At 51.8% G+C, this 26987-nt stretch overlaps 1 protein-coding gene across 2 annotated transcripts in view; it reads right to left on the bottom strand.

Moving 5' to 3' along the window:
- RASGEF1C (RasGEF domain family member 1C) overlaps positions 1 to 23826 on the bottom strand; it is a 32207-nt gene extending 8381 nt beyond the window's left edge. Inside the window, exons 1-10 of one of the 2 annotated variants that reach the window (XM_024765005.1) lie at positions 23488 to 23826; positions 23194 to 23316; positions 21861 to 21998; positions 14840 to 15040; positions 13685 to 13759; positions 8561 to 8650; positions 6783 to 6885; positions 6189 to 6268; positions 6007 to 6102; positions 815 to 910 (exon numbers count right to left, since the gene is read on the bottom strand). In XM_024765005.1, the coding sequence (XP_024620773.1) occupies positions 815 to 910; positions 6007 to 6102; positions 6189 to 6268; positions 6783 to 6885; positions 8561 to 8650; positions 13685 to 13759; positions 14840 to 15040; positions 21861 to 21998; positions 23194 to 23316; positions 23488 to 23826 (1341 nt within the window). The remainder of the gene's footprint in view (positions 1 to 814; positions 911 to 6006; positions 6103 to 6188; positions 6269 to 6782; positions 6886 to 8560; positions 8651 to 13684; positions 13760 to 14839; positions 15041 to 21860; positions 21999 to 23193; positions 23317 to 23487) is intronic. The other variant, XM_024765016.1, reaches the window with a different exon arrangement.
- Positions 23827 to 26987: the final 3161 nt, after the last annotated feature.

Below are 26987 nucleotides of genomic sequence, written 5' to 3'. Positions count from 1 at the left end.
GTAGGGTAGGGCTGGCCCTCTCGCAGGAGAAGAGCCCCTTCTTTCCTGTGGATTGGGGGGTACCACTGCTCATGGCATGCTCTGTCTGACTCAGTGACCATCTGCTGTCACCATCCTGTGCCCTTGGGGCTCCTGGGCCCCATTCCTCCCCATCCCCATGCCTAGCCCACCAGCCACTTCGAGATGTACATGCTGGGTAAGCTTGTATGTGGGGTTGAGACATGGAGTGGATCAGCCTGGCCTTGCTTCTAAAGAGCTTGGGGACTTGGGTGCTGTGACTGAGGGATAATAGCCCGCTATAGAAGGGGCCTCTCTCCTCCTGTGAGGTCAAGGGGAACTTCCTGGAAGAGGGAACATTTGAGCTGACAGTGATGAGTGTCTGCAGTGTCTCCTTCCCACTCTGCCTGACACTTCCTCCTGTTGCTAAGGGCTCCTCCTTTGGAAGGCCTCTCCTGACCGTGAACTGTGGCCCTGTGCAGCTCCTGTCACAGCACCATGTCAATTGTCACTGTGGGTCTGCAGGGCTGTCTTTCTTACTAGCCTGGGGCTCCTTAAGGACTGAAAATGATGCTACTTCACCTGTGCTAGACACGAGGCCTGCACAGAGTGGGGGTCAATGCCTTCATGAGCCTCAGTCTCTTCCTATGGGAGATGTGGGGAGACCCCAATAATCCCACTCTGATGTTGGCTGCAAACTGCTGCACTCTGCCTTGGAGTCCTACTTTAATCCAACCATTCAGGGCCAGAACTCCTGCTCTGGGAGCTTTTATCAGCCTGCTTAGGTGGCAGGCCCTCCAAGGCCCCTGGACCCTACCTCAAAGTTGACGTGTCCATTGGGGAGGCGGTTGGCACAGCCTTCGTTTAGGAAGTAGATGTCTTTGATGAGCAGGCTGAAGAAGGGGATGACGATCTGGAAGGGAGAAGGTGCAGATCAGCCCTCACTTGGCCTCCCCACAGTGGCTGCCTAGGAGAGAGGCAGCCTTGCCAGCAGCCACCTGCCCCAGGGACCTCAGATACAACACCAGGATGCAGAAGGTGGGAGAGACTTCCCACCTGGGCAAGGCTGGCCAGCCTCAGGGCTTCATGGGCCACAGGCTATGTAGTACGTACCATGGGGAGCAATGTGGAAACCACAAAGAAAGGAGGCACAAACTAGGGCCAGACCATTTCTTTCCAGGTCCCACCAGACCCCAGTGCAGTGCTGATTGAGCTCCTACTGTATACAATGCCATTCCCCTTCCTGTTGGGGCTGGGTGAAAGATGCATAGTTTCAGTGGCCTTTGAACATTTCTCCCATCGTCTGTTGGGAAAGGCCAATGGGAGCTTCTCCCCACAGTCCAGGGGTCCACAGACTTAGGTCTCCTGACTCATGTGCCCCAGGAGGAATGGAGTGTGCCGAGCACACTTAAATATAAAATAAAAATTTTAGAAAAGAATAAATATACTGAAATAGAAAAATATTTTTTTTAAGTTTTGGTTTTATGAATCAAAAAATATGCTAATGGAATGTGAATTATCTGCTGTGAAATTCTGTGGCCTCTTTTAAAAATATACATTTAACAATTTGCCATTCTATGTCTTTCTTGATGCTAAAGATCTGATGCTGCTGCACTATGGCAAGGCTGAAAGCATCCCTACTCTGGTTCCTGAAGGGACAGGCTTATGTGCTCAGCATGAGAAGGATGGGGTCTCTGTGTTTCACTGTCAGATGTCTTGTTTCTCCCTCCTTGTTCCATACCTGCTAACTCCTAGAGAAAGGAGTCCAACTGGTGACAGCTCAGACTACTCTTGGGGAACCAGCTGGGTCTACCTTGTGTGTGGGTTAAACTGTGTCCCTCAAAAAGTTATGTTCAAGGACTTCCCTGGTGGTGCAGTGGTTAAGAATCCGCCTGCCAATGCAGGGGACACAGGTTTGATCCCTGGTCCGGGAAGATCCCACATGACACGGAGCAACTAAGCCCGTGTGCCAAAACTACTGAGCCTATGCTCTAGAGCCTGCAAGCCACAACTGCTGAAGCCTACTGAAGCCAACTGCTACAACTACTGAAGCCCACAGGCCTAGAGCCCGTGCTCCACCACAAGAGAAGCCCGCGCACCACAACGACGAGTAGCCCCCACTCGCCACAACTAGAGGAAGCCCGTGTGCAGCAACGAAGACCCAATGCAGCCAAAAATAGAAAGAAAAAAAAAGTTATGTTCATATCCTAAACCCCCCAGTGCCTATGAATGGGAACTTATTTGGAGATAGGGTCTTTGCTATGGATGGAATCAAATGGAGATGAGGTCACATGGATTAGGTGGGCTGGTATTTTTATAAAAAGAGGGAAATTTGGACACACACTGGGAAGGTAGTCATGTGACAACAGAGACAGAGATGGGAATGATGCGGCCACTAGCCAAGGAGTGCCTATGGCCATCAGAAGCTGGAAGAGGCAAAGAAGAATCCTCCCCTAGAGTCTTTGGAGGGAGCATGGCCCTTCCAACCTTGATTTTGGCCTCTGGCCTCCAGAACTGTAAGAGAATACATTTCTGCTGTTCTAAGCTACCTAGTTTATGTGCTTTGTTATGTCAGCCCAGGAAACTAACACATCTGCTCTGCCCTTAGGCTCCAGAGCTGGGCACATGTGGCCAGGCCAGCTAGTGCCGGCTTCCAGCCCATCACCCTTAGGCCCGGGCACCAGGCCCTGACACTTCTGGCTCAGGGACTGCCTAGGTCATTCCCCAACCAAGCTGACAAGGGCTTTGATGTGAGGACCTAGGCACTGACCACTCGGCACAGCATAGAAGCATGGATGGCTCAGCTGGGTCGGGCAGATGGGGAAACCAAGGTCCATAGAGTGGCAGGGCCTGGCACCAGGTCATCCAGCTAGTGATCACCAGGGCCAGGACCAGAGCCAGGTTTAGCAGGGTTTTTCCACAACTGAGGGGTTTCCTGGGATGCAGGACTTGTGATACTAAACCTGGGGCAATCCTAGGCAAACTGGGATGAACTGGTCACCCTAGATTTATGTCACTTCCACAAACATTTGCTCATGTCTTCTCTATGCTAGGTGCCAGGACTTGGGGGACAGTGAGAGTGTGTCACACACATTCATTCCTGATCCCAGTATAGTGGGAGACAGTCAAGGGAACAACCTACAAAACAAGGAAGCCTCATCTTGGCTTCCCCCACGCTGGCTTTAGTCCCTTGCTGTGCTCTCAAAGAGTGTCTCCACTTACGCCCTTGTCACCGGGGCATCGGTGGTGGGCCTGAGTCCTTCAGTGTGCTGAGGTATGTACACATGAGATCATGTTTCATCCTCATCACTGTCCTGTGAAATAGGGCTTTTATGACCCCACCTCACAGATGAGGAAGCTGAGACTCAGACAGGTTAAGTAACTCATAGAAGCTCACACAACAGTAAGTAGTGGATGCAGGGCTAGGACTCTGCTCCAGAGCCCCTGTCCTATCTTCTTCCTCACTGTGCCAAGAGGGAGGGTGGTCTCAATCCATCTCCCACCACCCACACTGGTGCTGAGTCCCTGGTCCAGTTCTTGTGCATGATGGCTGAATTGAGTTGGAATGGGGAGACCCACTGAGATGGGCAGGGGTGGGGATTAAGGGCTGTGGGACTCTGGGGACAGAGATGGCTCCTCATGGGCCTGGTGCAGGTTTCCTGGTGGCAGGGCCATTGAAGTGGTCCTCTGGGTGGCAGCATTTCCCATGTGTGAGAATTTTTCACCACTTCTGTCTGTCCACATGACTGTAAACCTGGGCCATTGTTTTCTGGACCTGAGCATTTCCCTCAGAACCCAGCTCAACCTGGAGGGCACCCAGAGAAGCCTGTGTGGAGGGTGCTTTGTCACAGAGACTAGGGGAGAGTGAGGGGCAGACAGGAGCCAGCCATAGGCAGGAAGAAAACACAAAGTGACCTCCTGGCCTCAAAGTTTCAGCTGGGGGCACTGGGAGACTGCGAGAGCATCTGCAAGCTTCTTTCCCTCCTTCCCTACTTCATTTCCTCCCTCTTTCCTTCCCTCCCACCCTCCCTCCCTCTTTTCTTCCTTCCAACCTCCAGCCTTCCATTTTTCTATCTTTCCTTCCTCCCTTCCTTGCACACTTCCATCCATCTATCTATCCTTCCTCCCATCCATTCTTCCATCCATCCATCTATCCGTCCATCTGTCCTCCAACCTTCCATCCATTCATGAAGGAGCTTCTGTGGGTCTAGCCCATGGTCCAGAACTCCCTGGAAAGTAGAGGAGAATGCAGTGAAACTAAGTGCACAGCTCTGTCAGTCTCCCACCTATAGCCCCAGACCTAAATGCACAGCGTCCCAGCACCCCAGAGCTAGAAGGGGTGCAGAGAGCAGGAGCACATAGTCCCAGTTTGTTCACTCTGCTCTCAGGGTAGAAGGGAAACAGTGCAGAGCACCAGTGCTGTGACTGACACCTCAGTCCAAAGGCTGCAGCCTCCTCTAGGCATCCCACCCACAGTCCAACTCCTGGGCCAGAAACCAGTACCCCTGTGACTGCCACATGGTACCTGTGCCCCGAGGACGGAAGGTAGGAAAGACTGGGAGACTTAGAGTCTGATTCCTGGCTCTGCCGCCTACTTGCTGAGTGACTTGGCTAGTGAGGGCTCCTCTCTGAGAATCAGTCTTCTAATGCAGAAAGTGGCAATGCTGAAGTCTACCCCATGGAATAGTTGTCAGAATTAAATTGGGAGATGGTGGTCAAGTGGCCCTCATGCGGTGGGTGCTCAGTGAAGCGAGAGTGCCCCTGCTGCCCTGGTTTTCCAGCTTCCTGGCTCCTGGGGGACAGGCTCACCTGCCCCGGGACTTGAGGACATGCCTTGCTGAGTGCTGCACCCCTGCACCAGGCTCCCCGGGACCCAGCATTGCTGAAGTGCTGACAGCCTGAACAGGAAGGGCCAGCTGGACAGGACATGGCCAACAGTGTGGCCTGGGTCTGCGTATAATCTGTGCTCTGCGGGAAGGAGGCTGGGAAGACCTGGTGGGTTACACAAGCATGCATATCTCAGCCTGCTCCCCAAACCCGACCACATATGCATCCAATACAATCACAGAGTCACTTCGAATTTCAAGAACAGCAACTGGTTCTATTATCCCGTAAGCTGGAAGCAACTTCCACAAACTATGGTGGGGCCCTGATTCCACCAATGTTCCTGCAAGAGACCAGGCTGAAAAGGCACAGCAAGTCTTGCTGTTTTCTCCCCATGGAGATCAACGGCTCTAATCATCAAGCTGGTGACAGGTTTTAAGCTGGCGGATCATGGCAATCCCAGGGCCTGGGATGGTTTCTTGTATCAGAGGCCACTAGGAGAATTTGGAGGAGAAACAAAATTGATCAGGATGACCAAATGCCCTCCAAATGCAAATGTATAAGAACAAGATCTGTGAAAATGCAATTCTGTGGCAAGAAGCCACAGGATTTTGGTTTAGTCATTTCCAAAAACATAAATGTGATCTGAGGCCACATCAATGAAGGTATTGCCTTTAGGATAAGGAGGTGTAAGACCCTATGTACTTGGAACCACAATTTGATCTGAAACAGAGGGACCCTGACAAATGGAGCTGTTCAGAGAACAAAGGGACCCAAGAGGGGAGGGAACTGGAGACCACAGCATGGCAGGGCAGGCGTGGGGCTGCTGACTCAGGAGGAGAGAGGGAGGCGGGGCCTGGGGCTCAGAAGGACTGGTGGCTGGAAGAGGGAACGGCCTTACTCTGTGTGGCCCTCTGGAGAGGACAGCCCCAGGTGGCTGACACAACCCCACAAGGCAGCACTTGCTACCAGTTAGAGCTGCTGGGGGGTGGGTTGATCTATTTGGGGAGGTGGTGAGTTCCCTATACTGGAGGGCATGCGAGCAAGGTGACACAACTCTCTTATTATAGATGCTGCAGAAGGGCAGGGGATTGGACCAGATGACCTTCAAGTCACCACCCCACCTGGGCCTAGGTGGTCTGGAGCAGGGAGGGGCTCTGAGGGCTGGGCAAGCCTCTGACCTACCTTCTCTCGGCTGCTGTGGGCGGTCAGGGAGCGGTGGGCTGCCCCACGCAGGGCTGTTCTATAGTTGCAGAAATTCCCTGTTGGGTCCATCTGGTGCTGGAAGGAGATAGGGAGGCATTTGGGCAACTGTGTCCTGGGGATGGCTGGTGGCACCCAGCAGCCCAGCCAGCAGCCTTGCTTACCTCGAGGATGAAAAACTTGGCTGTCTTCACTTTGGCCCAGGTCTTCTTCAGTCTTGAGACAGGGCTCATGTTCATGCCAGCTGAAAGAGGGAAGGCTGAGCTGGGGGCAGGGCCAGGCTGGGAGGACTGTTCTGAGCTGCACAGTCCCTCTGTGAGGCCCCCAGCTGGCCTAGGCCCTCAGGCTGAACCCTGACCAGGGCTGATGTTTGTGGAGCCTCAGCCTGCCAGATGGAGGGTGGGTGGGTGCTAATGGACACTGTGTACAGGTAGGCCTGGCTTCTGTATGTGCAGGGCCCCTGTCCCAGTCCCTGTCCCACACTGGCCCTATACTGTGACCAGGGGCCTGCTTTGGGCCCCTGCTTTCCCTGGTTCTGGGACACACTGCCAAGCTCTCATCAAGCACCCTGAAAGCCCTGGGCTTGCCTCAAAAGGGGCACCTCCCCAGGACCTTTGGGGTGGGGTGGGGGGAACATGGGCCCAGCCTGCACCCACCCCCTGCTCAGGTGGCTTGCACCCCACCTGCCTGGGTGTGCCCACTCCACCCCCTCTGGGAGCACTTGCACCGGGGGCTCCAGGCCTGGCCGGCCCACTCACAGATGATGGCCATTAGGGAGTTGAAGTTGCCGATGTTGAAGCACTCACGGGCTACGTCGGTGAAGAACTCAATCACCTGGGCCCTCTGTTTCTTCTTGGACGGCTGGGGACAGGGCATATGAGCCTCAGTGATGAGGTGTCCCCACCCTGCCCTGACCACACACCCTGCTTACCTGTCCTATCCCTCATTAATCTTCTTTAAGCCCATTTCACAGCTGAGATGCTTGATGCCAAAGCAATTAGTAGCCCAGGGACTGAGGCTCTCAGTGCACCCCGGGTGGAGCTAGCACAGAGCTCATTGCCATGGAGGGCCGGATGGGGGCTGGCGGGACTCCTGTTGCCACACAGGAGCCACCTGCAGCATGGGAGGTGCTGGGGGCCCCCACATGTCCTCCTGCCCTCTCAGGCCTAGCTCCAGCACCCCTACACCTAGAAGCAGAAAACATGACTCCCTCACCTCTCTTCCCAGCACCAAACTTCTCCACTTCACACGGGGTGCGGGGGCCCCACGGTGACCCCGAGGCCCTGTCGCCTAGCAGCCCCACCAATGCTTTCTGTCGACTGACTGTGATTTCAACCCCAGCTCGAGTCGAGTGCGTGAAACTTTGATCTCTCTGATGGGTCAGAACCAAACTGTGTCCTCTCCCAGGCTGAAGCGCTGCCTGACTCTGGGGTGGGCTCTGTCCAGGCTTCACTCAGGCAAACCCCCGTCTTAGCTGCCAGGCCAGTGATGCGGTGTCAGAAGCAGGCAAGGCCCAAGGAACCCTACAGTGTTCTTTCCACGTAGATTGCCCTCCTCCCATAATTGCAGAAGTGGTCCTTACTTCTGCCAAGAAGCTTGCTGTAGTGTCTGAGGAGCTGTGCATCCAAAACCCCTTCCGAGAGCTGCCCGCCTGAGGTCCTGCCCTTTCATGGGACAGCCCACACAGGGATGGTGATGGTGACGAGCAAGGTGGGGGATCAGGGCCAACTACTAGGGTGGATGTGGGCACTCTGACAGGAAGCACTGTCTCAGGCTGAGGTATCACAGATGAGCTTCTCCTTTCTCGGTCGCAGACCCCTCATAAACACCTTATGCCCCAAGCTCTGTCTCAGTGTCTGCTTCCAGAGAGCCCACCCTGGCAGATATGCTGCCTCCAATCTTCCCCTGGGACATTGGGCTTCACCTGACAGTGGGAGAATGGGCTTGGGAGAGGGTTCCACTGCCATAAGGAAGGCAAGAAGGTGGGCAGGGTCTGGCTTGGCGGGGCTGAGACCCGGTGGCGAGCATGTCCAGCCCAGTGTTTCCTGGTCTTCCTGCTTTCCAGGAGAAGCCAGAGACCTGGACTTTAAAGTGCAATCTCCCACTTCTTAAAGGTTAGATTATTTCTACCTCTAAGTCCTGAGTGAGCCAAATGGAATTTTTCTGCAGGCCAGACCAGTCCGCCCCAGGAACAGGTGGAAGAAGCAGAGCCCGCCCTCCTCTCCCTCAGCAAGCATCTCTCTGACACCCTCTGTGACTGGCAGGTGGATCCACACCAGAAGCAGGATCCACCGGCACGCCAGGATCCACCGCATCACTGACCTGGCAGCTAAGACGGGGGTTTGCCAGGCTCTACCCAGAGGGGAGATATCACTACAGGCAAGCCGGGTGACACCCGGTGTCCCAGAGTGTGCCAAGCCTGGCCCTGGGCTTGGAGACAGGCTCAAGATGCTCTTCTGGTTCCCTCCCAAGAAGGCTCCTCTCAAGCCCTGGCCACCTTTGGCCATGCCAGGTCAGGCCCTGGCTTCCTACGCACCATGCAGATCTCAGTAGCCACGAGGTAGCACAATCTGTTGAACCATTTCACGTAAGCTTCCAGGTTGTTAGTCTTGTCACTGAAACAAGGCTAGGAAAGACACAAGGACCATGCTCAGGCTTTTTGTCAATAACTTTTTGAACACGAATAACTTTTTGAAGTCAGCCATGATCATTATAGACAATCTGGGAAATGTCACAACCTCAAAACCATCCAAAAATACATGATTTGACATGTATCCTTCTAGTCTTTTTTTCTATACACTTAAAGACGTAACTTAATATGATATATATATATATCATATACCCACACACGCAATTAATCCTCATTATTCACAGATTTTGTGTTTGCGAATCTACTTCCTAAAATTTCATTTGTAACCCCCCAAATAACACTCATGTCACTTCTTGGTCATTTGTGGACATGTGCAGAGTGGCAAAACATTTGAGTCACCCAATGCACCTGTGTGTTGTTCCCAGCTGAGGTTGAGCTGATGCCCTGACTTCTGGTTTCAGCTCCCATACTGTAAACAAGTGCCCTTTTTGTAGTCTATTTAGTGTCTTTTTTTTTTTTTGGCACTTTTTCTTGGTGATTTCACTGTTTAAAGTGGTCCCAAGCACAGCACTGCCATGCTGTCTTGTGTTCCTAAGCACATGAAGGTTGTGACGTGCCCTAAGGAAAAAAATATGTGTTAGATAAGCTTCATTCAGACGTGAGTCACAGTGCTGTTGGCCATGAGTTCAATGTTATTGAATCAACAACATATATTAAATAAGGTCTCATTAAACAGAAACACACATAAATCAAGGTTATATATTGACGGGTTGATGAAAATGTTGTGATGAAAGGCTTGCAAGGAACCTGACCCTATGTTTTCCCCAGGAGTAATGGCTCAGTATTTGCTAATTCAGTGTTCACAACGACTATAGGATATAAAGATGGTGAATAATGAAGACCAACCATATGTATTTATGTATGTATGTGTGTATGTATGTTTCTATCTCTATTTTCTATATATATTCCCACATTTTTCTACATGAACCCTTTCATGTGCTATAAAATATTCTTTGGAAACATAATTTTAAAAATTGATGTAGGCTATTCCACTGTATGAATGTACTACAATTCCAGAGAATCCAAAGGAAGTAAAGAAAGAAGGAAAAAAGCACAAGAGGTAAAGAAGACATGGTACAACAGAAGACAGTAAAAACAAATCCATCTAGAGCAGTAATTACCCTGATATAGACCAGTCACTGTAACTTTAAAAATCCAGCCTTCTGCTATTTTCAAGAGGTACACCCCAAACCCAAGGATACAAGTAAAAAAATTGAAAAATACACGTGATAAATATTTATGTGATATTTATCATCACATAGCTATATTAGTATTAGACAAAATAGACTTTAAGGCAAAAAAGGACTCCAAGGCAAGAAGCATTAAGAGAGTTTAAAGGGTAACTGCATAAAGATAAAAGTTTTGATTTATTGAGAATATGTCATGGTCTAAATTTGTCTGCACCTAATAGCATAGCTTCAAAATATGGAGGCAAAAATAATCCAGAAAGGTAAATTGCTTATAAGGAGGAAATTAAGAATACTTGTTCGTTAAAAGACACAAGAATGAGAACGAAAAGCAAAGCAACCAACTAGGAGAAGAAAATTTGCAGTACATCTAACTGACAAGGGATAATCAACTAGTACACATGTTAAAAACTCACACAAAACTCTTAAAAATCCTTAAGAAAAAGACAAATCACCAATAGAAAACCGAACAAAAATCAGGGACAGGCATTTCATAGACGAGAAAACAAGAATGTCCAAAACACATGAAAAGATGCTCCATTTAACAGTTTGACAAAAATTAAAAAGCCTGACAATTCCAAGCGTCAGTGAGGCTGTGGAGCAAGAATAACTCCCTGCTGGCAGTGTAAATGGATACAGCCTCACCTGGCATCACCTGGTAAGGTTAATCATATGCCCACCCTGTGACGGACACAGTGATTCCCTTCATAGGTATATATTACAGCAACATCTCAAAGTGTTGTCCATGGACTCCTGGGGGTCCTTGAGACCGTTTCAGGGGGTCCACAAGGGCAAACCTAATTTCATATTCATAGATTATTGCCCTTCACCATGTTGACATTTGTACCAATGCATAATAGAATGATGGGTAAAATTGCTGCCACCTTAGCCTGAATCGAGACAGAGTCACCAAATGACACCAGTGGCCATTGTGTTCTTCACTACCACACACTCACAGTAAAAGAAAAAAAGTGAGTGTGACTAAGAATGTCCTTGAGGACACAAAACTTTTCAGTTTTATTAAATCTCAACACTTGAGTACATGTCTTTTTCATGTTCTATGTGACAAAATGGGAGTGCAGTTGTCCCTCGGTATCTTTGGGGTGGGAATGGTTCCACCTTCCCCCTCAGATACCAAAATCAGAGGATGCTCAAGTTCCATATGTAAAATGGCGTAGTATTTGCATAAACCTGTGCACATCCTCCCGTGTACTTTAAATCATCTCTAGATTACTTATAATACCTAATACAATGTAAATACTATGTAAGTAGTTGCTTGGGTGAGCAGTAAATTCAAGTTTTGCTATTTAGAACTTTCTGGAGTCTTAATTTTTTCTAATATTTTTGATCTGAGGCTGGTGGAATCTGCAGTTGCAGAACCTACAGATACGAAGGGAGGACTGTAGACATAGGCACTTCTGCTGCACACAGAGTTTTGATGGTGGTCTTGTGGAAAAGCACTGGTGTGACTGACTTGTGAGCTGAACTTTACTCATGGAGCACTGTTTTTACCTGAAAGAAGGACTGACCCATTATGGTTACTCAGACTTCAGTATTTGGTTGATATTTCCTTGAAAATCAACAAAATGAGCCTGTAACTTCAAGGAAAACAACTGATAGTATTCGTTTCCAAGGATAAAATTCAAGTTTTCAAGAGAAAATTGGGAACTTATAAAACATGTATCTGCCTGTGGAGCTTGACAGCTTCCCAATACTTAAGAACTTTTTGGGTGATATCAGTAGTGAATATATATAATGAATATCATTTAAAAATATCATATAATGAAACATGCCAACATTCAGAAGGTCTGCTTGATTCAGTGAACCCATATTTTCCAAATGGACAATATATGTCACAAAATCCTGCATGGGCAAAAAGATCCATTCAAGATGCAAGATGGACCAATGAATTTTAAAGTGATAGAGTTTATTTTCAGATTCCAAATTGCAGTTGATCTTAAAAAATTACCCCTTGTTGAGTTTTAGGGTACTATCAAAGAAGAATATTCACAATTATCTGAAAAGGCTGTAATATATGCCTCTCTTTTCCAACTACATATTTGTGTGAGGATGGATTTTAAACCCAAATAATGTTAGGTCAAGAGATTGAATGCAGAAGTAGATTGAGAGAATTCAACTGCCTTCTATTGTCAGTCATTAAAGAGATTTGTAAAAATACTGTAAAACAATATCACTCTTATCATTAATTTTTTTTATTCTGGAAAATAGAGTTATTTTTCATAAAACTTACATTAACATATAATGAGTTATGATTTTTGAATAAATAAATATTTTAAAAAGTTATTGGCTTTAATGGCTAATAGAATAAATACCGGTAGATAGTATTAGTACATAATCAAAAGTTCTTTGGGGTCCTCCATAATTTTTAAGAGTGAAAAAGGCATCTTGAGACCAAAACATTTGAGAACTGGTGCCCTAGAAAAAATGTACCCACATACATTAGAAATGTGTAAGAATGTTCATAGCAGCAATATCTACAATAGCCAAGAGTCTGGAAACAACACAAAAATGTTCATCTACAGTAGAGTGGGTAAAGAAATGTCACGTGCAATCTTGATGTATTTCACAATAAAAAATAATACTTGGAAAGGGCCAACCCCTCAAACAAAACAAAACAGAACAACAAACAACTCAATAAGAGTAGCAAAGTCTCCTTTCCACTCTTCTCCCAGCTCCATGCTGGGCTCCCCAGAGTAACCAGTATTCCTAGAAATTGTCCACACGCATGTGCAAGGGGATATGTATCATGCACCCTCCTATCTGTTGTTGTTACACAGATGGTCACATACTCTTTGCCACTGCTCTTCACTTTACTCTCTTTTCTCAACAATGGACCTTTGGTGATTATTCCATTCTTACAGTCGCTCTTATTCTAATAGTTGCATAGCATTCTATGTATGGATGTATTATAATGTTTAATCAAGTCCCTGTGGATGGTAAGGTAGTTTGCTTCCAGCCTTTGGTCATAAAGCACAGAAAGATATCCCAAATATCTTTGTGCATACATCTTTGTGTACATGTGTGTGTATATCTGCAGGGTAAATTGTTAGGTGTGGAAAGTTGGGGTCCAGAGTGTATATTTCAAGTGTTGATGCTATTGCCATGCTGCTCTCCAAAGTGGCTGTGCCAATTTTACCCCTTACCAGCCGTGTATGAGACGGTCCCTTTCCCTGCACATACACACCCATAATGTTTAATCTTTGCTTATCCGAGAGGTGAAATGCAATTGCATATTCAGTTTTCTCTTCTTTTATTAGGTGCCAGGGCAGAAGACAGGACATTTCCAGTTCTGGTTCGGATTTAACTCCTTGATAAGCACCAGGCTAACTGTTGGTTGGGCTCTGAGAGAGAGGGGCAGGCTCTGAAATTCCACCTTCAGAGGGAAGAGCATGCCCTTAACTTCCCTGGGCAGCTGGCACCAGCCCGCGTCACCCCGGGTGGCCGCTAGAGGGCATCAGCGCCCACCGCAAAGCACCGGGAGGGCACATGGGGTCTTGGAGCGGGCCCGTGGGAACCTCTACCCTCTAACCCACCCAGGGCTTCTGCTCCTCGACCGCCACTCCGCCCTCGCTGGGTGGGTGACCCGGCCAGGCTCATCCCGCCCTCCCAGGCTTCCCCAGGACTCAGGGCTGCTGGGGTGTGATGGCCTTGGGCTAGGGGCATGGGTGGAGTGGGCACAACCCCTCCAAGCCCATCTGCCCTTGGTCCCTCCGAAGATTGCTCAGCTGATGCTCCGGGGATCCCCCAGAGGGACCGGTGAGTAGGGGTCACTGCTGGGACAGTCCGTCCAAGGGCCTTCTACCTTTGTGCTGGCCAGAGGGTCCTTGTTCACAAAAGCCTGGACAAATTCCTCAGGTCCAATGTGTTGTAGCTGTTCCTGCACCAGAGACAGAAAAGGAGTTGGGAAAATGGGAAATGTATGGGGAAGGGATGCTCCCTGGGGGCCTGGCATGGGCCCAGCTGCCCTTCTCACCGGGCCTCTACAGCCCAGTTCTGGGTTGTCACAGAGCTTAGCACCATCTTGAAGGGGGCAGCCCCTCCTTTCCCATGCTCAGGGGCTGCTGTATTTCATGGGGGCAGGGGTCAATGTCTCCATAGGGAGTGCTTGTAGGGTGTGATACCTAGGAAACCAGGTTCGAAATCGGGTAATTGAAATGACCTGCTCCCTCCAGGGTAGGCCTGGTGGCTAAGAGCATGGGGTCTGGGTCAGAATTGAATCCTGGCTCTGTACCTTCTGCTGTGTGACTTCTGGCAAGTCACTTAAACACTCTGGCTTTAGCTTCATCAACTGTGAAAAGACAATAATAATAGCACCTATCTGGTAAGGTGGTGGGAAAATGAGATAGTGCACGTAACTCTTGAATATAATGCCTGGAAACCAGTAAGGGTGCCATAAATGATGGAGGTTTAAAAGAAAAGAACCCTACTCCCCAGCTTCCCTTCTCTCTGGGGCAGGCCCCTTTGGCCTCTGCATCTACAAGGAGCCCAATATACTGGAGGTTAGACCAGGGCATCCCTTTCACACACAGGAAGGCCTGTCTGCACTTCTCTGGAAAGCTGGGGTGGGTACAGTGTGACTGTGTGAGTCCTGGATGGGGAAAACCGAGGCCCGGGTGGGGAAGGCCTTGGATGTGGGAGGATCATGCATCAGGTGGTGTCAGAGCCAGGATCTGAGCCTAGTTCCTCTGTCCCAGGCCTGGACTCTCAGGCAGGCCAGAGGTCAAAGTTGGGCAGGGCTGGTACCTCCAGCCTTCCTGTTCCTCGCCCCAGGTGTGGTGAGAGACTGCTCCAGAATCAGGGTCCTCTGGAGATGCCTGGGTGGCCCTGATGTGATGGGCTCAGGCCCTGGGTTAGGCTGAGACCAGGTGGGGTACAAGACGGGGAGTTGGGGGGTGGCCGGCTATTTTCAGTGTTCCAGGCTCTGGGTCTGAGTGGAGGGCGGTGTGGGTCTGCTCACCAGCTCTATGTGGGTCAGCTGCTGAGCCAGTGTGTAGGGGTCACTGCAGATGCTGAGGAGCTCCCTGTGGATAGAGGCTGGAGGCTTGTTCCTGTAGGAGATGGGCTTGTCAGTGCCCAGCAGGCTTTCCGGCCCCTGGCCCAGAGCTGCCAACTTCTGGTGCAGAGCCTGCAGGAGCTGATGCATCCTCTTTCGGTATGCCTGGAGGAGGGTAGAGAGAGGGTGCTCAGGCCTGGAAACCTGTCGCCGCATATCTAATAGCTGAGGCAGGCAGGCTCCCCAGCTGTCAGGGATGGGCTGCTCCTAGGTGTGCCTGCACCTCCCCCACCCTGAAATAGGACCCAATCCAGGGCAGGCTGGGTTTGGGGCCTACAGTCAAGGCTGGCTGGGGAGAAGGCTGCAGGATCACCAGTGGGAGCCAAGAAGAGCACACATTAGGGAGAGTGGCTGGGTGCAAGCCCCCTCAGCTGTCTGGGGAGAGGGGCAGCGTGGGGTGGGGACTGCCAGGGGGTGGAGGGTTAGAGGAGGGAGATGTGGAATGGGCCCTGCCCTGGGTGCTAGTCTTTTGCTTGGCTTCAGTGGGGGTCCCCTCCTGTCTCCCAGGCCTAGCTTAGAGAGGCTTTCCCTGACCAGCCTTGCTGTTCATCCTCTGCCCCTGGCACTCTGTCTCCAGCTCACCTTGTGTGACTTCCTTATGGGACCCCTGCAGGAGATGATTGGGGTTGTTTACTCCCCTGCAGAATGACAGCTCGGCAGGGGCAGGGAAGTCTGCGTTAACCTCTCTGTGTCATAGCTCTAGGCATGCAGTGGACACTTGATAAGCATTTACTGTACCGACAGAGCCCCTCACCATGCAGCTCAGATGCTGGGCTTGGTGCAGGGACCACTCTCCCACCCCATGGGGAAACTGATTATTGCCCCTCAGAGACCCCTATTTCCAAGGAAGGTGCATCAGATTAGCTGGGTTTACTGAGCAAGTGGTCCACACATTCCCAAAGGTTTGGTCAGTAGCCCACAGAACAGGCCCCCGACTGGTCAGCAAATGGCTCCCCCAGAGGTGGATTCAACCCCCTTGAGCCAGGAGCTGGCCTGGAAGTGGCAGTGGGCATCTGGGGCCTGGACTCCTGCCAACAACAAGGTGTCAGGAAGATAGGTACCTAGCGGGGCCTGGTCCCAGAGGCCTCAGAAGAAGGTTGTGGATAGTCAGTACTGCCAGGTAATTTCAGATAGAAAAAGTGCACATACTTCATGCACACAAACCCAGAGGCATTTTGCAGGTGGGGCGTAGGGTGTAGGGCTTGCCTGGGGGACCTCAGTGTTTCCTCAAGTCTCTGATGGGGCTCAAAGGAGCACTGAGGTCCAGCATTGTTGGTGCCCAGAGCTCTGGTGATGGAGGTGGCATCCCAGCCCCTTATGAAAGCGCTTCTCTGTGGAGTGTCAGGGCAGCTGTGGTAGAGCCCTCAGGACACAGGAAACCCGAACCCAAGCCCAAACCCTAACACTAACCCTAACTCCCAGAGCCGTGGGGGGCCCACCCAGAAGGCACCCATGGGTTAGCTGGGCAGTGTGTGGGTAAACTGAGGTCCAAGTCTTCCCTTTGTCGCCAGTGGAAGGAACAACCCGTCTCAGCTTTGCTGTATCCAAAAGTGTGGTCAGCACACATGCTGCCTCCCAGGTCTTCATTTGAGTGCCAGGAAGATGGTGAGTTAGGTCCAGTCAGAGCCAGCCCCGGTGACACAGTCACTGGTGATTCCCGACACCTCCACCAGCCCCCCACCTCTCTCTGCTACCCAGCCCAGAGGTGGCTACACTGGCTGTTGAGATCCCGCATTTCCCACTCAACCCTCCACCATCCCATCTGCCTCCTCTCCTGTCACCAGACTAACTCTCACTGGCACCAAGGACCTCCTGTCATGAAAGCCAGGGGCTGTTTCTCAGGCAGCATCTGCCTCAGCTCCCCAGTTTCTCCTGCCTTGGGCTGTTTGTAGGCTTGTCTGTCTGCACTGTGATTGCATGCTGGGTTCCGCCTGCCTCTGTCTATTCCTCTTTTCACCATCCTCTGTACTTCATTCCTGGGTTTTCTGGTTCATGTGCAAAGTGTCGTTTAGTATTCGTGTGCAGACAACCTTCTCTTCTGATCTCCAGAGCCATGTGGGCAAGGGGCCACCTGGACCTGGTGCATGCAAGAAGTCATGCTCTCCTCTCCAGGGCTGCCTCTTCCACCTGCATCCCTGTCCGCTGAACGGAGCACTGGCATCAGGCACCGGGACGTGGAGCCATCCTCAAACCACCTTCTCCCTCAGGCCCTCCAGGCCATCACCAACCCTCTTGATTTTGCTTTCTTCCATTTCCATGCTTGTCGTCCACCACAGTGTATGTGGTCCAGGCCATAGTCATTTCCCTGGTGGCTGCAGTGGCCTGCTCAGTGGACCCCATGCATTCACGCCAACCTCTCTCCATTCCACCCTGTAGCAAGAGTGTTCTGTTCAAAATGCACATTTGACCACTGCACGCTTCTTCCCTAAATTGCCTCCCTGCTTTTGCAAAGACAAAAAACCTGACATGGCTGGGAGGCCCTGAGGTCAGCTCTGGGCATGCTCAATGGCCTCCATGTAGCCCTTGCTCCTCTTTTTTGTGCTCCAGACACAGACCACTCCCCGATCCCTTTGACCCCTTGTCCCTCCTGCCCCATGACCCAGGCAGGACCTGTACAGCCTTCTCCCTCCAGCTCCATGCCCTTCCTTCACAGCCCTTGTCCAAGCCTCTCACTGGAGGTCACTCTTTGCTGGTCCCCAGCATGAAAAGGAGGGGCCCACACATATTTGCTGATTAGATAAAACTGGCCTTCACCTGCTTCTAGACAGTCAGCCTCTCCAAGGCAGACTTCAGAGCTCTACTGAAGTCAAGGATGCAGTGCATCTGTGGCTACAGTTTGATAGAACCAGGCACTGGCCCTATTTTTAAAAATATGCAGACAATTTAGCAGGACTTGTTTCTATTGAACCAATATTCACTCCAAACAATTGCCATTGCTTGCGTGCTAATTCATTTAAAAATTTTCCTTTAGTGTTAACCTCAAGCTTATCTGTTGATTTTTTCCTGAATCTTCTGTTCCCCCTCTGAATGTGGGGAAGGTATTTGACCTTCTCTTTGACCTCCTCTCATTCTCTCACTGATTTCTACACCTTGTGGACACCGTCTGGGAGATCTCAGTGAATCCAGGCAGGCCCAGGGACCTACCACTGAGAACGCCAGTGTGTTCCTTGTCACTGTCAGGAGCCCACATTCGAGCGCCAGGGTGCACCCAGCATGGCTCAGCTCTCCCCCAGTGGCTCGTCCGTGAGCTGGGAGGATGGGGACTGGACTGTTTTTTCTGTCATTCTCACAGAGCTGCCTGCTGCATGCACGGAGCCGAGTGTGAGTGTAGAGGTCGCCATCCAAGCGTGGCCTGGGTGGTGGCCATGGCTCTCCAGGTGCCTCCAAGTTCTCTTGGACCGAGCGTTTCGTGATTAGGATCCATTTCCATCCAGACGAGTACGGGCCCTTGTTTTCTGAAGTTCCTGAAAGCTCCCACCTGAGCCAGCCTGCGGCTGATGTCCAATGGGCTTAGCCCACCTGCACAGGCAGGAGTTCTGCACCCACTGCCAGCTCGTTCTCTGAGTCAGCTGTCCACCACCTTTGCCCTTGGCGGGAGCTAGTAGACAGCCATGTGAGTGGGAGAGCAAGGCCAGAGTGAGGAAGGCTGCCTGTACAGTCAGCCTCCTCTGGCCAGCCCAGTGGGTGTGGCCAAGGCACTGCTGTCCTCCTGTCCTGTCTCCCTCACCAGGGCTGTGACCCTCTAGGCCTTCCTGTGATCCCCCAGTCTCCCTCAGTCTCGGCATTGGTCTTCCTGAGCTGTAACTGCTGAGCCCAACCTACCAGGATGGGAGCCGAGGGTGGACTGGAGCAGCACAGAACCCACAGTCATAGAGAATGGCCTTCCCAGAGCCGCTCCAGCCCCTTGTTCCCGGTTACTGAGAGGTGGTGGGGAGCACAGTGAGGACATGAGGCTTCCAGGAAATGGCAGGGGGGCAGGAAGAAAGAGAAAGGTGTCACCTTTCACAGCCACTTTGATGGGGAAGCCCCACTCCTTCCTGGCCCTGTACCACCTCCTCCACGTTCCTGAGCAGCATTGTTCTCCTCACAGCCCTTTGAGGGAGGGCTTATCATCTTCCCTCTTACAGAAATTAATTTAAGTTCCAGAGAGGTTAAGTAACTTGCCCAAAGACACGCAGTTCTGAAAACACTTGTGTTCATCTCTGTATTATGCACAACACTTTATATCATCCTATCTTGATCCTATCTCTGTGTAAGAAATCTTTTACAAGATGATTCTGAAATGTTTTTGGAGCAAAAGGTATAATGCCTATGATTTAAAAACATAATTTGGAGGGAGGGGAAGTGTGTGAGGGGATAGAAGAAACAAGTTTGGCAAAATGTTGATAATTGTTGAAGCTAGGCTATGAGCACACAGGAGTTCATGGTTACTATTATCTATGTTTGTATATGTTTGAAATGTTCCATAACAAAAGTTTCAAAAAAGTTAAAAATAATCCCCATGTGCCTGAACTTTGGAAAGAATTTGTTCCTCATCATAGCTCACATTTACCAAGTGCTGAAGTACGAGCACATGTGACTTCAGGGCCTTTGCCGCAGACCTGTGTGGTGGGAGCAGTTATCGTCTCTGTTTGACTGATGAAGAAACTGAAGTTCAGAGAGGGGAAGCACCTTGCCCAAAGTCACAGAGCTGTGGTTTCTGAGCTGGGATCTGAGCGCAGAAGGTCTGACACTGACTCATGTTCTGAGTGCTGTGGGCCCTGCCTCATCAGTTTGGTTCAGGGCTCACCAGCTCCTTTCCCAGCTGAGACTGTGCCTGTGCTGGGAGGGGAGCAGCCTGCAGTCCACCCGCAGCATCCAGGGGAGGGAAACCAGCACCTACAGGACATCCCCTTGGAGCAGGTGCTTTCTGGGGAAGGGCAAGTTGGGGATTACAAAGACACATGGGGCACCCCTGGCCTGAGCCTGGGTGTGTGGCATGGAGACTAGGGAATCCCAGGTCCAGTTCTCACCACTCAGCACACCTAATTGGATTCCAAGGGAAGGAATGAGAAATGCCCCGAATGAGTTATTTCTGCTTTGAAAATCCACACCTGGTGGATGACTGCTTTCTATAGCCCATTCATAGGTCTTGGCTGTATATTATTTTCATCTACTGGGTAGTTAGAAAAGATTTCCCGGCACAGTCTTGACAGATTTTTTGAGGACTCAGTGAGGAGGCACTGCTTCTCAAGGAAACAAGCCCAGGACTTATACCCATCCCACGCCACCGTGGCCAGAATGGCAGGCTCTGCCTCTGAAATTGCTCTGCCAATGGCAGAGGCAGGCCTGATAAGGGCAGATAATCCATCTTGTCAATGGCTTAGACCTCACCTGCTTGAAGGCCTACTGTGGCAGGGGAAAGAGATAAAGCAGAGGACTGGGCTCTCATCTCACTACATACCCTCTGCTCCATCCATCCATCCATCCATCCATCCATCCATCCATCCATCCATCTACCGTCCCTGCAACCATCTATTTCCCACCCATCTGTTACTGCCCACCTCCCCTTTTATACAGTCACCCACCCACAGATCCATCAATTCACTTATCTATCCTTCCTCCCTCCAGTCTAACATTTGCCCTCATCCATCCATTCATACATCCATCCACCATTCATCCATCCATCCATCACCATCAATCCACCATCCATCCATTCATACATAATCCACCGTCCATCCGCTCACCCACCCATCCATCCATCCACCATCCGTCCATCCATCCATCCATCCATCCATCCACCCACCCACCTTCCCATCCGTGTTCTCACCGACCCACCCATACCCCCACACACCCATCCACCTACCCATTCACTCACCCTCCCATCCATCTAGTCATCCATCTACCCACTCATCTAGCTATCATTTCTACCTTTCTCCTCCACTTCTTTCCATCAATCTCTCCACATCCACTTAGCCCATAAATCTCCCTGCCTACCCAACTTCCCAAACATCTTTCTTTCCCCCTCGACTCATCCATCAAAGTAGCCAACTATGTACCAAGCCGGTCAGTCAGCATCTCCCCTTCCTGCTTCATCCTCCTGATCCATCCAATCATTGAGCCTTCCCTGAGTCTCCTTTCTGCTGCAACCTAAGCCAAGTGTTATAATCCCCAGATGGATCAGGGGATGCAAAGGAGGAGGAGGAGATGACCCTCATCTCACCGAGCTCTCAGAACAACTAACTTGCTGGCTATGTGAAATGACCTCAGGGCAGGGCATCCCTTTCTGAGCCTCAGTTAGGCCTTGGACTTTACAGCTTCCTGGTGCCCAGCCTGCCTTGGCAGTTCTCCTTTGGCTCTGGCTGGCTCTGTGTTCAGACCCACTGTGGGGCATGTCACTAGCTGTCAGCTTGCCGCATTCAGTCTCCTCCCAAGGCAAGCAACGTGCACTCCCCCTCAGTGTTCTCACCCTAATCCTGGGAGGTAGGGAGTAGGGAGTTTTGTTCCTCTTTCACCTTTAAGTGCCTTCCCCAGAGTAATGCAGCTGGGAGAGCAGGGCAGGGTGTGGGGCGCAGAGGCACCAGATGCCCAATACACTGGCTGCCTCCCAAGCTACTGGGGAAGAGGGTTCTGCCAGGCCAGCCTAATGGGTCATTGACCTATGGCCCGACCACGCAGCCACAAGAGCCCTTCACTTGCCATCTGATGCCACTGATGAGAGCAGGACAGGAGAAAGGTCAAGAGACCAGGCCTGGAACCAGAGGCCTGCTCTCCCTGCCAGCTCTGCAGTGCCTGATTCTCTGATGGGGCAGAAAGGGGCTGATTTTAGAGGGGCTGCAGTGTGCTGGTGGGGAGATGAGGACCCTGAGGCCATCCCAGGAACAGGCTCAGATCTGGGGTGTGAGGGTGTAGACAAGGTGAAGAGAATCCCGCTTGGCTCGCCCACCTCGTCACAGGGGGCGATGCGGCCCACCACATCCTTCAGGTGACTGATGGTCGACTCCTCCTGGAAGTCCCGAGGGAACGTCTCTGTCCACTCGGCCAACAACTGCAGCAGTTTGGGGCCAAACTTCCGGACCTGGGCCTGCAAGGCAATCCGAGGGTCGTCTGCATTTGGTGAGGGTTGCTTGGGAGGTGGGGGTCACAGCAGCCACTGTCTCAGCCACTCACTGCGCATCTGGGCTGTCCGAGGGGCAGCAGCAATGGCCGAGGTGGGGTGGGCCTCGTGCCTACTTTGTGCCAGGAGACAGAGACGGGACATGGGGATGGGGGCTGACCACAGCAGAGCAGAGGGGGACAGACACACGTTTGGAATGGGGGTCATCTCTTGTTTGTAACTGCCAGTCGTCCCATCTCCCTTTCTGTGGTGACAGCATCTGTTTTCCTGTGGGGTCTCCCTCTCCATCCTTCCCAGCTGATACCTGACCCAGGGCTCCAGGAGTGTGCCCAGATCAGTGCTGGCCAATCAGGGCATGGCACACCCCCATCATGCACCGTGACTGGCTCACAGAGGGGCATGTGGCCTAAGCTAAGCCAATGAGATTGGGGCTTTTATTTATCAGGATCCTCTTTCCACAGGATTGGGAAGGGTAGACCATGACCCTGGAGCCGTGGAGGCCATCAGTCACCGTGCAGAGAACCTGCCTGAGCAAGAGTGAGACTGGCCAGAGGAAAACAAAGCAAGGGGTCTTAGGGAGAAAGACCAAGTTTTAATGGTGTTTTAGTCCCTGGAGCCAGTGGTAGCTTGAGACTTTGCAGTTATATGAGCCACTAAAGTCCCTTTGCCTTAGGCCAGTTGAAACTGGGTTTCTATCACTGGACAGCGGAACCCTACTGACACATGTATAAATAGACAGTTGTAGCCCATGGGATATGGCAAGGGACAGAGGAAAGGATATGGGGAACCGAGGGAAGGCTGAGCCAACAGTGGACCCGCAGAAGAAGAAAGGGTGGAACAGAGGGTGCTGGGGGCAGGGAGACCAGCAGGCACAGCAGGGCCATCCCAGGCCACAGATGGGGATCTATTCATGGGGCTCTGGGGGCCCAGGTTTGGGCTGTGTGAGCTCAAGGCTCCCCTAGGGCATTGGAAAACAGCACTGGGGTTAAAGGTTCTGACTCTGTCCCTTCTGGCTCTGGGCTTCAGACAAGTCAGAAACCCCTGTGGGCTCCTTGTCAGGAGAACGGGAGCAATTGCTGCCTCTCCAAGATGTTGATTCACAAGTGCATGTCAGGGGAGACCCAGTACACTCGGAGGCCCCCGGCCCTGCCCTGCCTCTCACCTTGTCCAGCACTGGCTTGTCCAGCTGCTGCTGCTCGATGCACAAGTGGCAGACCCGGGCCAGGAGCTCCTGGGGCTCGATGAAGAGGCGGGAGCTCAGCAGGAAGGTAAAGATGTAGGCTTTCTGGGGGGATACGGGAGAAAGGCAGCATGTGCTCACAAGGGCATGGAAGGACGTGCCTCCCAGCCTACTCCACCCCCAGGCCCAGCCAGCCCCAGCTCTGCTGTCTCCCCCATGCCTGGTGGAAGAGAGCCCAGTCTGCTACCCCTCCTCCCCACTGGGTGGATCACCCACCTCAGGGTAGTAGTCAGCTTTGGGCACCAGCTGCTCGATCAGGGTGTCCAGGGAGGCTGAGGATGGAGCTCCATCCAGGAGGGGCTGCCCGGCCTGCTCACCATCTGTGGGCTCAGGGTGGGGTGGGCCGAGGCTGCCTGGAGGGACCATGTCGGAGGTGCTCAGTGTCCGGGGCATGCCTACCTGCAATGGCAAGGGGCATTTGGATCTGCTGGTCCCCCGGGATCCTGGCTGGGCAGGCCCTGCCTCCCATAGGCTCTTCTGTGCCCACCTGAGCCCAGTGATCACCTCCTGGGAGGGCTGCCAGGGAGGGATCCCCCCACCCCATAGCCACTGCATCCCCAGGAATCATCTCTTTTCCATTATCATTCCTAGACATTTAGGGACTGACTGTTTCCAGTATCCACTCCTACTCGCAGTGAAGGTTGTTTTTGACCAGGCTTAGACAATCAACGTATTTGCCCTGCTGCTGGCCACAAGAATGAGTCTGGGGGGGACCTGACCCAAACTAGAGGGCTCAGATGCAATCCTAGAACTTCTGTGGCACTTGAAAGCTCTTTCCCCTGGGTTCCTGAGCAGTGGAATGGCACGGTTGGGACCATCCTGTCCCTCAAGGAGCCAGGAAAGTGACACATTCCTGAGTTCAGTGGGTGAGGCCCTGGATCCTGCTGTGCCCGAAGCTGCTCTGTGGACTGCTCCATTACATGAGTCTGTTTGAGTTTCTCTCAGCTGCAGCCAAATGACTGTCCAGGCTCTTTGTGATTAGGACCCACTGACCTGTCCAGCTATTCCCCCCTTGCAGGAAGGCTCTCCCACCATCTTCAATCCTCCATCCCTCTGCACGTGGCTGAAGTGACTCCCGTAGGTGGGACCTTCCCTGTTTCCCTGCAGCAACCCCTCAAGGCTGGGCCTGACTTCCGGTGGGCATCAGCAGATTCTCCCTGTCAGCATTGTGGAGTGCTTGGGGTGCTGCTGGTGCCTGGTATAGAGAAAGGTCTCCAGCCAGACCTCCTCCAGGTGGGGCCACAGCACACATGTCTTCTGACCCAGCACTGAGTCAAGGTCCTGGCCTGCAGCAGGCACCCGTCCACAAGTGTGCACTGGACAGTGCTTCCTCCCTCGGGCTCTGCACATATACCTGTTGGCCAGTCTTCTTGAACGAAGCCTTTGGGGCACTTGTGGCAGCGAGTCCTGGCCAAGCCTGTGACTGTTTAACCATCTCCCATACATCTAACCAGCTCCTATACGTACCCATCTCTCCATACATTCAAGTAGCCCCCGCAGCTTTAACTGTGGAGTCCTGCAGTCTCACCACAGGGACCTTACAGGGAGCAGCCTCCCCACTGCCCCTCTCACCTCACCCCTGCTGCCCCCATGGCAGAACCTGGCCCCAGCCTGTTTCTGACTTCTCCTGCCCCCTGGTGACCTGGCCCTGAAAGTAAAGACAGAGGGACTTGGAGAGTCCAAGCTGATGTTGGGGATCAGAAGCAGCCCCGCAGAGGGCCGTCCCTAGGGCGTGCAGGGACTGGGTTACGGTGCAGGGAGGGTGCGGGAACCAGTCTGAACAGCGGACTGGACAGTCCCAGCCCTAGGGACAGCCACAGCTTTATTTCACATTTCCAGCTAAGTTGTAAGTGTTCAATTTTCAGTTGATGAAACTAAAATTTCACAAAATTGTCTCCTGTCCATCCCAGTGGGAAAGCTGCTGCACATGAGGGCACATGGGGGCTGCCCTGCAGGGAATGGTGGTTAACTCTGGGGTGAGCGCTGCCTCTGCCGCACACCCAGAGCCCAGAACCAGAGCCCAGTTCCACTAGACAGAAAGCTCTTGAGGCCAGGAAGGTCTGCTCTCTCCTGCCAGACACCTGGCACCTCCTCCCTGTAGCCTGTCCCAGATCCCAGTTTTCTCAAAGATGAGCCAGTAGTGGAGGTGGAGGCGATTCTGGAAACCTCTCTGTAGCTCAGGGTGGTCCATCAGACAATGTGAGAGGGGCTGCAGAGGGGCCTTTCTGGGGAAGCCAGGATGCCACAACTTCAAGAGGTGAGCTGGGAAGCATCCAGAGCACCTCAGGTCTGGCCTGGTACTGGGGGCCGGGTGTGGGGGGCCGGACACACGAGGAAGGGGGGAGGGCTTGGACCCAGCTCTGTTCCAAAGCAGCAAGTTTACACTGGAGGTCAGGGGTTGCGTGGAGCTGGGGGCCAGAACCATTATGACTCACAGGGATGCCCAGAGAGCAGATGGGTGGCTGATGTTGCCCTCCCACCTCCAAGCACCCATCCTGTTGCCAGCTGGGCTCTGGCCCGATTATCAGTGGATGGATGGGCTTGGCCCCCTGCTGCAGTCTCTGGTGTCTCCTGCTGTTGCTGATGGTCATTCATGCGTGCATGCATGGAGTGCCTGCAGACGGACAGGACCTGTCAGAGCTGGCAAGGGGTTGGGGAGGCAGACATAAGCAAGCCAAGGCATGCAGAGAGACTGTACCACTGAGGCTCTGAAGGGTGTGCCCAGGCAAGGGGAGAGGGGATGATGACTTCCTGCATCTGGGTATTCCTTTGAGATAGGGTGGGTGCGGTCAGAGCCACGGTAGTGCCCTGACATTCCTCCCACCCCTCCCCGAAGGTGCGCTGGCACAGACGTCATCCTCCTCCCTTGAGCAGGGGCTCCAGCCTACTGGGAACACAGACGGGCTGCGGAAGTGGCCCCCATTCACCCTCTCCCATAGTAACTGCTTTTATTAATTTCTTACCTATTTTTCTGTCCTTCTGTATACAAGGACAAGAAAATATAAGTATATATATTCCCCCCTTTCTTTATTACACAAAAAGTAGTGTATTGCACACACTCTCCTGTGCTCGTTTCACTAATAGTACATTTAGGAAATCTTCCCGTGGCAGGACAGAGCATGTTCATGCTTTTTATTTTTAACTGTCCCACAGTAATCCATTGTTTGGATGTCCAATTTTTTTTTAACATCTTTATTGGAGTATAATTGCTTTACAATGGTGTGTTAGTTTCTGCTTTATAACAAAGTGAATCAGCTATACATATCCATATATCCCCATATCTCCTTCCTCTTGCGTCTCCCTCCCACCCTCCCTATCCCACCCCTCTAGGTGGTCACAAAGCACGGAGCTGATCTCCCTGTGCTATGCGGCTGCTTCCCACTAGCTATCGGGGTAATTTTTAAAAGCCAACTCAACTGTCCATCAACAGATGAATGGATAACAAAATGTGATGGATACACACGATGGGCTATTATTCAGCCTTAAAAAGGAAGGACATTCTGACATGTGCTACCACGTGAGTGAAACTTGAGGACTCTAATGCTGAGTGAAATAAGCCAGACACAAAAGGACCAATCTGTATGATTCCTCTTACATGCAGCTCCTGGAGTAGTCAAGTTCATAGAGACAGACAGTAGAAGGTGGCTCCCAGGGCAGGAGGTGCATGGGGAGTTACTTTTATTCACAGAGAGCTTCAGTGCTGCAAGATAAAAAGA

Source organism: Neophocaena asiaeorientalis, unplaced genomic scaffold (assembly GCF_003031525.2).
Source record: "Neophocaena asiaeorientalis asiaeorientalis breed wild unplaced genomic scaffold, Neophocaena_asiaeorientalis_V1.1 scaffold241, whole genome shotgun sequence".
Classification (NCBI taxonomy): domain Eukaryota; kingdom Metazoa; phylum Chordata; class Mammalia; order Artiodactyla; family Phocoenidae; genus Neophocaena; species Neophocaena asiaeorientalis.
This window is presented reverse-complemented; position numbering and strand designations above follow the sequence as displayed.